This window comes from Xiphophorus couchianus, chromosome 22 (assembly GCF_001444195.1).
Source record: "Xiphophorus couchianus chromosome 22, X_couchianus-1.0, whole genome shotgun sequence".
Lineage (NCBI taxonomy): Eukaryota > Metazoa > Chordata > Actinopteri > Cyprinodontiformes > Poeciliidae > Xiphophorus > Xiphophorus couchianus.
Window position 1 is genome coordinate 28,780,163 of NC_040249.1, and position 13,883 is coordinate 28,794,045.

At 38.5% G+C, this 13,883-nt stretch overlaps 1 protein-coding gene across 4 annotated transcripts in view; it reads left to right on the forward strand.

The window, feature by feature from the left end:
* Positions 1-13,883, forward strand: part of nckap1 (NCK-associated protein 1) — a 41,499-nt gene that overhangs the window by 25,996 nt on the left and 1,620 nt on the right. For all 4 annotated transcript variants that reach the window (XM_028007253.1, XM_028007254.1, XM_028007255.1 and 1 more), the window contains 22 exons: positions 9-165; positions 268-324; positions 855-951; positions 2,586-2,692; positions 2,810-2,942; positions 3,065-3,146; positions 3,669-3,727; positions 3,844-3,989; positions 4,092-4,224; positions 4,932-5,051; positions 6,085-6,224; positions 6,394-6,525; positions 7,542-7,760; positions 9,045-9,175; positions 9,296-9,393; positions 9,915-10,008; positions 10,654-10,736; positions 10,856-10,936; positions 11,019-11,112; positions 11,187-11,303; positions 12,816-12,925; positions 13,171-13,260. In XM_028007253.1, coding sequence (XP_027863054.1) covers positions 9-165; positions 268-324; positions 855-951; positions 2,586-2,692; positions 2,810-2,942; positions 3,065-3,146; positions 3,669-3,727; positions 3,844-3,989; positions 4,092-4,224; positions 4,932-5,051; positions 6,085-6,224; positions 6,394-6,525; positions 7,542-7,760; positions 9,045-9,175; positions 9,296-9,393; positions 9,915-10,008; positions 10,654-10,736; positions 10,856-10,936; positions 11,019-11,112; positions 11,187-11,303; positions 12,816-12,925; positions 13,171-13,260 — 2,480 coding nt within the window. The remainder of the gene's footprint in view (positions 1-8; positions 166-267; positions 325-854; positions 952-2,585; positions 2,693-2,809; positions 2,943-3,064; positions 3,147-3,668; positions 3,728-3,843; positions 3,990-4,091; positions 4,225-4,931; positions 5,052-6,084; positions 6,225-6,393; positions 6,526-7,541; positions 7,761-9,044; positions 9,176-9,295; positions 9,394-9,914; positions 10,009-10,653; positions 10,737-10,855; positions 10,937-11,018; positions 11,113-11,186; positions 11,304-12,815; positions 12,926-13,170; positions 13,261-13,883) is intronic.

Consider the following 13,883-nt stretch of genomic DNA (forward strand, 5'->3'; position numbering starts at 1 on the left):
CCCTGCAGTCGGCTTTATCCTGTGCCATGCCACGCTGAACAGCGACGCGGCCGCCCTGTCTCTATGGAAACTGGCCCTGCAGAGCTCCACCTGCCTCTGTCTGTTTAGGGACGAAGTCTTCCACATCCACAAGGCTGCAGAAGACCTGTTTGTCAACATCAGAGGGTAGGAGCGCCGCCACGTGACAAATATTTCCAAAGTTTCACACTCTTGCAGCGACAAAAGGAGTAGGAAGAGTTTTGATTTCTTCGTTTTGCTTTTCGACAGGTATAACAAACGCATCAACGACATCAGAGAGTGCAAAGAACAGGCGCTGTCTCATGCGTAAGTGAAGCTATAATCCTGTTAGGATTCCTTTCATCATATCTTAGCTAAAACTTTAAATATACAAAATCTTACATTTTAGTTTTATTTTCTCCCTCCCACGACCTACATTTTCTGTATTATTAATTTATATTCTTGTTCTCTTTATGGCTTTGCTGTTTGTTTTTTTTCAAACCTGTCATTTCAGCTCCTCTTCCTCCCCACTGAGTCTTCTTGAGGGAGTCTAACTCTCAGACATCACCTTCTTTTACCCTGTTTTATCCTCCCTTCTTTGTCTCATCACAGCTTTTATCCTTATTACTTCTGCCATGTTTCCCTTTCATCTCCACTCTCATTGTTCTGCCGTCACTCATCCTCTGCTTCCTTTCTCTCCTCTTCGGGATTGTCCTGAAAGTGTCAAAAATGCCGTTTTAATCACGCCTCTTGTGTTCAGAGTGCCGCTCTGACAGCCTCTGTGTGTGTGTGTGTGTGTGTGTGTGTGTGTGTGTGTGTGTGTGTGTGTGTGCGTGTGCGTGTGTGTCTGTTTGCAGAGGCTCCATGCACAGAGAGAGGCGCAAATTTCTCCGATCGGCTCTGAAGGAGCTGGCGACTGTTTTAGCCGACCAGCCTGGACTTCTAGGCCCAAAGGTAACATCACATCCTCTAAGGGTGTTTTCACACCTGATAGTTCAGTTGACTCTGTTTGATTGGGGAACAAAGTTGTCACATTTTCAGCTGCTGTGGTTCTTTTTCCCAGTGCACTGTTTTTACATAATGTAAAAACATTCGATGCCAATGTGATTTTTGGCACTGAAGACATCTTATGGAGCCAATTTTAACTTTAACAATCACATTTAGTTGCTTGTTTCTTCAGTATTTGGATAAAATATAAAACGCTGTGGCTCGGTGGGAAGAGTTGTCACCTTGTAATTAAAATATTGTTGGTTTGATTCCAGCTTGCTAATGTCACATGTTGATGAGCAACTTAGCAAAAGCATTTAGTCCAAGGTTACCCATCAATCAGTTAATCAGTCACATTTATTTGTATAGCACAGTTCAGCAACAAAACAGTTCAAAGTGCTTTACGTCATAAAAACACAAAAATACAAAGTCATAAAAGACACTTTACAGTCAACAACTGAGAAAACCAGTAAACATTTTGTTGAGTGCCATCATCAAAATCACCAATACACATCAGATTATTGATTAATGTGTCATTGATTATGTTTCAAAAGCAATTCTGAACAGCTGGGTTTTTAGCCTTGATTTAAAGGCACTCAGTGTTTTGGCTGTCTTACAATTTTCTGAAAGTTTGTTCCAGATTTGTGGTGCATAGAAGCTGAATGCTGCTTCTCCATGTTTGGTTCTGGATGCAGAGCAGAACCAGAACCAGGAGACCTGAGAGGTCTGGAAGGTTGATCCAACAACAGCAGATCTTTAATGTATTGTGGTGCTAGGCCGCTCAGTGATTTATAAACTAACAGAAGTATTTTAAAGTCTATTCTCTGACTGTAAAACCCTTTGAATGTTTTGTAGGACTAGAAGAAAATTCTATATAAACTCAGCCAATTTAAATGTCATGTAAAGTTGCAAAAGTAGGTGTTTAACTCCTGTGTTTCAAAGTTTCTAGTGCCAATCAAAGATTGACTCCATTCAATGGTTGTAACTACCAAATATTTTAGTTTTAGTTGACTGATTTATTTTGACTATTAAAGGTTTAATCAAATAAAACAAAATTGGCAAATTCTGGAGATTTTTCATTTAAGCCTTTTTAAGACAATATTAGAAATTGGTTAAAAGATGCAGATAACCAAATTCAGGTCCTTTTTTAAACTAACAAAATAACATCTCATTGCCTGACATTCAATAACACCATTCCTTGAGTGAACTCTTGATCATTCGTAGCAAAGGATGCATCTGCAGTGATAAAAATAGTTCTAACATCAACATGTGAAAAGCTCAGGCCTTTCTGTTGGACTCGATATCAGTAGAGTGAAGGGCAGATCTGTTTAACTTTTTGATTATCAGATGAATAATTGAATTGGACTTAAAATAGTTGGTCAGCATTTCAGATATTGAAAACAAAAATGAATCAATAATTATTGATATCGGCCGATATGAATCGCTTTTATCGTGATGCATTTTTCAGCCGTATCGTCCAGTCCTGCATATGCCATATACTCAAACTCTATTGATTTGTTTGGTTAATATATTTTTTCTTGGAAGTATCTTCTGATGGGTTCCTGTTCCCTCCCTGAGTCTCTGTGGTCTGGATCCTCTAGGCGTTATTCGTGTTCATGGCACTGTCGTTCGCCCGAGATGAAATCATCTGGCTTCTACGACACGCAGACAACATCCAGAAGAAAAGCACCGATGATTTCATAGACAAGTATGCACACTGATTAACCATACACACACACACGCACACACACATAGTTTGCTCTCTTTACAGCTGGTTAGCTGCTGTTTTTCTTCCTGGCCTGATGAGTTTCGGTGTATTTTTCAGACACATTGCAGAGCTAATCTTCTACATGGAGGAGCTCAGAGCTCACGTCAGGAAGTACGGCCCCGTGATGCAGCGATACTACGTCCAGTACCTGTCTGGGTTCGACGCTGTGGTTCTCAATGAGATGGTGCAGGTAGGTAGAACATTTTGGCTGATAACTAGCTGCTTCCTTATATTCACATGTTTAGCGGTCAGTCAGTGTTTTCTGGTAAACATTTGTTCTTACTTCAGTTCTCTCTGGGTTTTATTAAACAGAACCTGTCTGTTTGTCCAGAGGATGAATCTATAATCATGTCTTCATTTGTTAACACCATGACCTCTCTGAGCGTCAAACAAGGTAAGATAGTGAAGTCATCTACTTGAATGTGAGCTTATAAGAGTCATATATGATGCACTACCAACACTATAGATGAGCAATATAAATATAAGTAATCGTGATAAATTGATATATTACAATTCCAATAAAATTGACAAATGTTTTTAGAAATTCATTGCTATCTTTAATTGGCAACAGATTTTGTGTTTATGACTTTTTTGATGTTGGTTTACAAAAGGTCCCACAAGCACAAAATACCACTCTTAAAAATAAGACTAACACATTATGGTTGGAACCATAAGATAATCGAGGTCTGTGCTTTCATTTGCCACATCATCTTTGAAATGTTTTAAAAGGTTTTTTGAGTCACTTAAATGAGTTTTTAAATGTCTTCTGTACATTAGAAAACAATGAAAAATCTCCTCTACAAACTAAGTCTGGTGTTATTTTTAGTTGACAATTTCTACAACTGTTTAACAGAGCTCGGCTTTTAAAGGGATGTTGGGTCTATTTTTGAGTAAATAACTGTTTGTTGCCTTCCAGTGGAAGATGGAGACGTGTTTGACTTCAGGGGAATGAGACTGGACTGGTTCAGACTGCAGGTAAAAACAGCCCAGAGAAGACTTTTCTACTTTGGGTTTGGGATTTGTTTCTGTTTGCTTTGCTGGGCCTTTTACACATTTTGTTTTATTCACTTCCTGCCTCTCTCCCCTCCCAGGCGTACACCAGTGTTTCTAAAGCTAGCCTCGGTATAGCCGACCACAAGGAGCTTGGCAAGATGATGAACACCATCATCTTCCACACCAAGATGGTCGACTCTCTGGTGGAGATGTTGGTGGAGACGTCAGACTTATCCATCTTCTGGTGAGTAATCCAAACCTGACCAAAAGTGCTTTTGATGATTAAAAATATTTTACTTATAACCATCCCTTACTTTTAAAAAAATATATATTATTATGTGTGCAGTTTCTACAGCCGCGCATTTGAAAAAATGTTCCAGCAGTGCTTGGAGCTTCCCTCCCAAAGCCGCCACTCCATCTGCTTTCCTCTGCTCTGCGCACACTTCATGTCCTGCACACATGAGCTCTGTCCTGAAGAGGTGAGAGAGCTGACAACCTGGGGTTTATTGGTGAAAATGTTTAAAAATGATCATTTTATGAGAGCCGCAGCCACACCTTCTTGGAGTTTTATTTGTAGAAATTAGGCATGCACCAATCCACTTTTTTCTCTTCCAATGCCACTAATGGTTTAGTATCAGCTGACACCAGTCTGGTACAGAAAAACAGCTGAATTGAATTAAAACACAGACATAAATGAACTGAGTTACAAATTTATTTGACAACTCTGCTTCAGTACAGAACACCTAAATACACCAACAGCTTCACAAGCTTGGTCAAACATGTAAAAACAGCGACTTTAATTTGTTTGGTGAGAGCAATTAGCAGTATAAGAGCAATATAAAATAAATAATGATGTTGATGATGATGTTTCTCAGAGCACAAAGCATAGAATTTCTTCATAGATCTGTCCTTATGGAGCAGATAAATGATCTAGAATTTTTATAAATATCAGGAGTGATACAGATATTAGTATCAGTTCGGTTAATGTCTAGTAAAAATAGTTGGAAACAATTCACCTGAGCATGTTCAGCTACTTTGTTTTGTTCTGCTACATAAAACGAGAATATTGTTTCTGTAATGAGAAAAGCTAGATTAAAAAGGCTTAGCAGGGATGCACACCTTTGCATAGTAGAAATCAACCTGCTTTTTCATGAACTTCAGGTAATAGTTTGTCATCTTTTTCCAGCGTCACCACATTGGGGACCGAAGCCTGTCGTTATGCAACATGTTCCTGGATGAGATGGCCAAGCAGGCCAGAAACCTGATCACCGACATCTGCACAGAGCAGTGTACGCTCAGCGACCAGGTGAGAACACTTCAGCCACTGCAGAAATACTTTTATTTACTGTCTTTCCCAAAGAGCGATAAGATCAGTGGCAACCTCAGCATCTAATAATTTAACCTGCAGCGGTTTATAGGCCTGAAAGAGGAAGCTGTTGCTCTCAGTGCAATTTAATGGTTCCAAAATCACGACACAGAGTTGATTATTAAACCTTGACTGACTCATTTGCACCAAATAACCAGATCTGACAGATGCAGTTTTCCAATATAAATGATAGCAAAGCTACCATTACCGTTACCATTTGCAGGTTCTTTTGTGTTTTATCATATGTTTAGTGGTAAATGTTAGCCTTCAGTCATGATGACTTGCACTTTTTTCTGGTTTATAGAAACTTCACAGCACAAAGGTATATACAGGAAATATCAGAACTAAGCTTCCCCTTATGTAGTGAAGCTTGTTTTTCCTACTTTTTTTCTGCATCAGTTAGTTATAAAACTGCATTGTTTGATATTCCATTGAGTCACTTAAAATGATTTCATGTTGGCTACATCAGTGTACAGTAACAACAGCGGTGGGTACACTACTACTAATGCACTTATAGCTTTAGTCATGCTTTAGCATTAGCTTCTGTATTTAGCAGAATGCTAATGCTTGACTAGGTATACTGTAATGCCCCTTTCTCTATTTAGCAGAAATACAGAAAGGGGTTAGGGCTAGTTAGCATTAGCATAGCTAATGTTTGTGATTACCTTTTTAAGATTAGTGTAACTAATATTATAGCTAGCAGCGCTAGCTAAAAGCACTGCTAGCTTTTAGCTAGCAGCTTTTGCACTGCAATTGCAGTGGTCACTGCAATTGCAAAGCAGGCAATTGTATTTCTCAACATTTTAAAGTGAGGATTGTCTGAATTTCTAACGTCTGTCAGTTTTAATCAGGCCTGTTTGGCCTTCCGGTTCTGAAGCAGATGGTGTATTAATATTGAAGTGGCAACATTTCAAGCAAAGCACCAGTAATGTCATGTCTGGTTTTTGACTCTTTGTTCCTTTTCTTCCATCAGCTGCTGCCCAAACACTGCGCTAAAACCATCAGCCAGGCTGTGAACAAGAAGAGCAAGAAGGCAACAGGCAAGAAGGGGGAGCCGGAGAGGGAAAAACCCGGAGTGGAGAGTATGAGGAAGAACCGGCTAATGGTCACCAAGTCAGTACCAAATCCAGCTACTGTCCATCTACCGGACTATCTTGCTTTTTATGTTATTTATAGTCCAGTCATTTTATTGTGTTACGCTTTGGCCAATAAGCCTTTAATTTGACTTTAATATACTCAATAATGATTGTTCTTGACTTCCTGCTTTTCCTTATTTTTCCAGTCTGGATAAACTCCATACAGCTCTATCAGAGCTCTGCTTCTCCATCAACTACGTCCCCAACCTGGTGGTGTGGGAGCACACGTTCACACCCAGGGAGTACCTCACCTCGCACCTGGAGATCCGATTCACAAAGTAAAACTGCTACACACACACGCCCACACACACACACACACACACACACAGCAAACCGTAAAGAAATTGTTACTTTTGTCCAGTTTAGAGTTTCTGAGCCTGCAGCATGTTTACAAAGTCTAAATACAGTCAAGAAAAGCAACTCTATATGGTTTTAAGTTTAATTGCAGCCTTAGATGGATTAAAACTGAAGCTAAATGCTGATGTTGAAGCAAAATGTTGACATTCGTGTGTGTGAACACTGTTGCTGCCAATACATCTGGGAGAGCTTATAAGGTTACTTCCAAACCCCCAAAAAAGTCCATCATTCAGCGTTAGAGAGAGGGTTTTTACAACTGGAAATATTTGCCCCTGGATGGATGAAATTTTTGCTGCCAACTTAAAATAATAATAAAAATAAGTAATAATAATATGCATAATTAGGATGAAGCTTTAGTCTTATAAAATCATTTTCTACAAAAGTCGTATTCTATGAAGGGTTGAAAGGAACAGAATTAAATGAATACAAACATAATTGAATTATTTATTAAATGGACCAAGAAATACATAAACGTTTAATCACTTCATGATTCCTGTTGCTGCAGGAATCTTGCATGTCTAGAGGCAGAGCTAACACTGATCTGTTGAACTCCACCAGTTCAGCCTCGTTCTTTTATAAAATATGTCATGGCTGCCATGATTTTCACTTTCTTTTAAATAATTATTTAATTAAACAGGTATTTATTTCATGTTGCATTTGATTAATGATTTAATGATGTATCTATTTGTCACTTTTAAGCCTACATGTAAATCTAATGAGACTTCAATGAAAATGTTCCAGTGTTTTATGATGTTTAGTGCTAGAAAAAATTCAGTAGCTGGTAAAAACATGAATTTCTACATGATTAATAAAGACGTGTGAATGATTGATTGCTTATTATATCGCTTGAAAGAAAGCAAGAGAGAGAACAGAATAAATGTTGCAATAAAGCGTCATTTTGACCTCTGACCAATCCACCTGTCTGTTCTGCCTGCAGGTCTATAGTTGGGATGACCATGTACAACCAGGCCACTCAGGAGATCGCCAAGCCCAGCGAGCTGCTGACCAGCGTCCGGGCTTACATGACGGTGCTGCAGTCCATAGAGAATTACGTCACCATCGACATCACCCGAGTTTTCAACAATGTCCTCCTGCAGCAAACACAGCACCTGGACAGCCATGGGGAGCCCACCATCACCAGCTTATACACAAACTGGTGTGTTGGATTACAGATCAGAGTCAGTTTAGCAACCTTAAGTCAGCAATATGTCAGGCTGTAACTCCCACCTCCATCAGGATCCCAAACTTTTAAAGTGGACATGTCATGGTTTAAATCCTTCCTTTTCACATGTAAATCATTTTCTCATGGTCTATATAAAGTAGAACTGCAATACTTTGGTCTGAAATCTGCAGACCCCTCATTTACCTGTTCTGAGGTGAATTTTAGAGCAACTCGTTTTGCTGTGGTCTTTATTAATGTGAATGAGACATTTTACGCCCCTCTAGCTCACACAGTGTTCCACTCCACTCCATTCGGCCATTTTTGTAATTTGATAGCAGCGATACGACTATCTACTGGAAGAAAAACTTTTTACTCCCAAGTTTATTAAAGAAGTCAACAATTAAGAGTCTGATCCAGAGCAGGAGAGTGAAGACGACGATCCTGCGGAACCATGCTTCCCAGTAGTGTTATCAATGTATTTACACCCTCACCACCCATACCAAATACCTGGAGCATGTCAGATACTTATTAAAATATTAATGCTACCACAATATGAATGAAGTAAACAAAGCCTCAACAAAATTAAGGGCAAAATTGCTGCAAGGAGAAAAAAAATAGCGAATTCACAAAACTGATTATCCAGAAGTTATGACCTTGTTTAACAGTTCCACAGCAAATACAGTGATAGAGAAGAAAACATGGAGAAAAATAAAGAAACTGAAACATAAAACCTAAAAAGAATATAAAGATATCTACGTAGCACCGTGAGAGAATACATTTAAATTCTTTGCACTATTAGACACTCAAAATACACAAAAAATGTACCAAATGGTGGTGGCAAATCCTTTTTCCCTGCTTGTTGTCAAGGTTACATCTCAGCAAATTATGATGGAGTATTAGGGCCATACTAAGAAAATTTAAAAAAATTAAACTACAGGAATAAAATCATAGTATTACAAATACAACTTCATTATTAGTTGTAATACTATGACTTCATTCTGGTAATATTATGACTTTATTCTTGTATTATTTTGACTTCATTTACGTATTCTTATAATTTTAATCTTGTTTTATTACGACTCAATTATGATATTTTCAATACTATCATATTGTTCTGGCATTATTTTAGTACAACAATGCTCATAATACTATAACTTTGTTCTCTTCATTTTATTTTTGATTTTTTTGTACGTCCCAGTAAATCAACATAGTTTTATACTTTATTATTATTCTGTTTAAGTGAAGCGAGTACTGAACTTCTGTTCTGTGTCCATGCAGGTACTTGGAAACTTTGCTCCGTCAGGTCAGTAACGGACACATCGCCTACTTCCCCGCCATGAAGGCCTTCGTCAACCTGCCTACCGAGAACGAACTGACGTTCAATGCCGAGGAATACTCTGACATCTCTGGTACCCTCATGCTTTCCATCTAATGTCTGGCTGTTTTGTGTTCTTCATGTGTTCATACTTAGGGAAGAGGTTTAAGCATGAATGGGAATGAACTCGTATGTTTTTTATTGTGTTTTTCAGAGATGCGTTCCCTCTCGGAGTTGTTGGGGCCGTACGGGATGAAGTTTCTCAGCGAGAGTCTGATGTGGCACATCTCATCACAGGTTGCCGAGCTAAAGGTAATAAAAATCACAGAAGCTACTTTTCAAGATTTTAATATATTTGTTTCAGACATACAGCAATTTTAAACCCACATTATGTCTCTGAATGTTAAGTGAGGTATCCCATGTAGGTTACTTTGAACTTTAGGAAGTTGCCATTTTCCTACTCTATGATCATCATTCATTCATAAAGAATGATTATCAGTTGAATTGAGGAATCTCCTTGTTGAGATTATTTTGCGCTCAATACTGACCAACCCTAAACAGCTTCAAATAGTCTCCTTTAAAAACCATGCCACTCATTTCCTTCCTTCAGTTACTTTTTTAACTGGACATGTCATGTTTTTAAATCCTTCATTTTCACATTTAAATCATTCATTTATGATATTAGAAAGTGGAACTACAATTCTTTGGAAATCAACATCCTAATCAGAAGCTGGGTTCAGTCAGGGACTCAAAACCCATCATGTAAAAAGGTTTTGATCCAGTACATCCTTATAAAACCTGTTGTTATTCTGTCTCTCTTATCTTGTTTGTAGAAACTGGTGGTGGAAAACATGGAGGTGTTGACGCAGATGAGGACGAGCTTTGACAAACCGGACCACATGGCTGCGCTCTTCAAGAAACTCACTTGTAAGCACAGACACATGAAAGATGTTAACATGTGAGCAGTCATGTTATCTGTGCAGTCATCCAAGATGACTGCTGTGGTTTCCACTCGTCATATTTACTAAAGAAATGTTGGATTTATAGTTTATGCAAATATGAACACAGCGGTTGTTGATTTGCTAATTCAAACAGCCACTTTACTGATGATCTGTTGTAGAGTTTGATGTGTAGATCCCCCTTTTTAATTGAATCAAAACACCAAATTCCACAGCACACCTACATGTTAAGGTTGTCAAAGTCAAGCTAGCATAAATAACCTACTTCTCTCCCCCTCGCAATTTCTTTTAAAATGAAAACTTTTCACTGACCTGTGAGATGTGATACCCTTGGACCTTGTTATCTAGTTGTGGTAGTGTTGACAATTAAGAGCAAAGCATCCTTTTGTCTTTATATATCACTTAAGATTCAGTGCTACAACTAAAACCAAGAGTAATCATTGTCAGTGAGCAGTTTTTTGCCCATCATCTTGATTCTTATCAGGATAAATCGTCCGATGTCTTGTTTCTAGATATTTGTACTTTGAATCTATTTGCTGTGAAACATATCATCGAATAACATTTGCTCCACCTCTTTAGTGTGTTCACGTTCAGTGTTTTTTATGTTCTGTAGCTGTGGACAGCGTTCTGAAGAGGATGACCATCATTGGCGTTATTTTATCCTTCCGCTCTCTTGCACAGGAAGCTTTGAGAGATGTAAGACTCACACACATACACACACACACACACACACACACACACACACACACAGACCTTTAAACCCACGGTGGCGATGTGAGACAAATACAGATAATCCGGATCTTTCTTCCTTTCAGGTGTTGTCTTGCCACATTCCTTTCCTGGTCAGTTCGGTGGAGGATTTCAAGGACCACATCCCCCGAGAGACAGACATGAAGGTCGAACACACTGACACTCAAAGTAACACCATCATGTCTTCCTCCTCTCATGCTGATGCGAATTAATGTTTCCCGTCGCCAGGTGGCCATGAATGTCTACGAGCTCTCCTCGGCTGCTGGTTTACCCTGCGAGATTGACCCAGCCCTGGTGGTGGCGCTGTCCTCCCAGAAGAGTGGTAAGTTGGAAACACACTCGACATGTCAGCACAAGCCTGTTTTCTAACAACATGGTTTGGTTGGTGCTTGGCAGAGAACATCAGTCCAGAGGAGGAGTATAAAATCGCCTGTCTGCTGATGGTGTTTGTGGCTGTTTCCTTGCCGACCCTTGCTAGCAATGTGATGTCACAATACAGCCCTGCCATCGAAGGTGAGTCACTGAGTTGTTAGGTTGCTTGTCATCATTTTTTTAACAGAAAGGAGTTGAGATTATATAAGTAAAAAAAAATCAAAGCAGAGGAACCAGTATGCTACCCTACGGGACTGCCATGGATCATAACCTACAGCTGATCGTGATGTAAAGCTTCCATATTTCACAACCTGAAATCTATCAGTTAAATAGGAAGAAAATGTCTGTAATGCAGAAAATAAACGAGATGCAGTGGTTTTGAACCAGCATGGACCACACATCTCAAATAAAAAGGACTCCTTCCCTCTGAGCTGAAGGTTTAAACTTTGAAATTTCTCTAAGTTCTGTGCCTCTGGTAAGGCGCAGACCCACCAGTGGATGGGGACATTCGCTACATCAGAACTTATGCAGCAAATATGTTTCCATCTCCACTTTATCACATTGACTGTTTTTCACAAAGCCAAAAATTAACTCAGCCGAGTGTAACATCTTTTATGCAAAATGAAGGAAGTTACTTTGAATTCTGCAGTGTCCATCAACCGTTTCTAATGCGATACTGCAAAATGCACATGAAAAAACGGTGATGAAAACATGACTAAGTCATGACTTGTGTAATTCTTTTTAAGATGTGAAAAAATCTAACTATTTTAACTTTAAAAGGCTTGATGTTGAATTTTCATTGTCTTTCAAATAGTTATTTTTAAGATTCAAATTACTCACATTTACGCTAAAAATGTCACGTTTTCCATTACATTATTTCGAGACTGTGAATATTTTACCCTCCATGCTTACCTTTGAGATTTTTTTAAATGCCAATCACATTAATAGTAATAATAATAAACTTTACAGTTCACGGCAGTTTACAGCCTAAAAGCAGTAATGTGCAGCATTTACCGTAATCTTGGCATTTAACAGTTTTAATGGCAAATAAAACTCACCATTTTTTAAATAATTTTTTCCCCATATTAGCTTGTTTATTCAGTATGATATATTAAATCTTGTGCATTTCAATAAAAGCACCAATCAAGTGAAAGTCAACTGAACATTTTCCCCAGTGGAATCCCTCTGTTGTAGCTAAATGAGGCTTTTGATAAGCTATCAAAGACATTTGTCACTCAGAGGATGAATTATGAAGACGCCGCCTCCTAACAACCTTGAAATGAAAGGCTGGCCTGTTAATAAGGGCCTTCTAAAGAGGATAATAAGTTATCAGAGGCTCGGCTCTGGTTGGTATGCAGACCGCGTCTCGGCCGACAATTGGTTTCGCCGCCACCATTTCTTTGTACACGGCCTCATTACCGCTGCGTTAGCCGTCCTGCAAGTTCACAATTCCACCCTGGCGCCTCCCATTTCACATTTATCTGTTATCTCCATTAAACATACATGAAAGTTCACAGTTTTTCATCTGCTCTGTCAGTTCCACATGAAGCATTTCTCAGGTCTGGAAGTTAGACTCTTTTTGATGGATTTCAATAAAAGAAAATAAATTAAAAAAAACTCCTGGTAACAGTTTGTATTTGCTGCCCCCTACAGGCCACTGCAACAACATCCACTGTTTGGCCAAAGCCATCAATCAGATCGCTGCGGCTCTCTTCACCATCCACAAAGGAAGCATAGAGGACCGTTTGAAGGAGTTCCTGGCTGTAAGACAGAGAAATTATTTGATTTTAGTTTTAATGCTGTTGTCCTAAATAGTTGTTTTTTTCCTGTTAAATTTATGTCACCATGGTATCTGCGCAGAACACAATGGTTCAGTCTTTTAGGCTGGAAGAAGGTTTTAAAAAATAGTATTTGTGTAGTAATAGTAATAGTATTTTTTTTAGCAGATCTTTGTAACAAATGTTTCATGAAGCTACAAAAAAGTGTGTGTCTGGGTCTATATGTGCAGCTGGCCTCGTCCAGCCTCCTGAAGATCGGCCAGGAGACGGACAAGATGACCACACGAAACAGAGAGTCTGTCTACCTGCTGCTGGACATGGTGAGTGGACGCTGAAGACAGGAGACTGGACACACATGGGCTCCTTCATTTTAGGCTGCTAGTGAATTATTTTAACTGCTCTTTTTACACTGGGAAATTATTATATTTTAATTTTTATTTAAACAATATTTATTTGCACTTTTGAATGAATAGTGGATTTTTTTCTAATTGGCACCGTCAAAGTTAAACATGCAGTCTAAAACATGTATGTGTATTTAATATGGTGTTTAAAAATACTAGAAAATTTGAACTGAGAATGAGCTGCAAAGATCAGTAAAAAAAGCTGAATTTTATATCTTGTTAAAACAAGAAACTTTTCTCTTATATCAAATTATAAAAATATATTCCTCTGACAAATTACGACTTCTTAAAAATTCCTAAGGAGCTTCTCAATGAGCCTCCTTCTTGTCACCCTGTTTTGTCTAGACAACACTTAAAATATTCCAGAGATGTTGCTGTTGTGCTGCTACAACATTTTTTATTTAAACAAGAAGAGATTTAGATTTTAACAAGATAATAAATCTCATTGTAACAGAGAGTTTTCTCAATTTAACAAGTTTGGTTTCTCATTTTAACAAAAAAACTGCTTCTGAATTTATTACCAACAGTTGATGGTAGTTTGT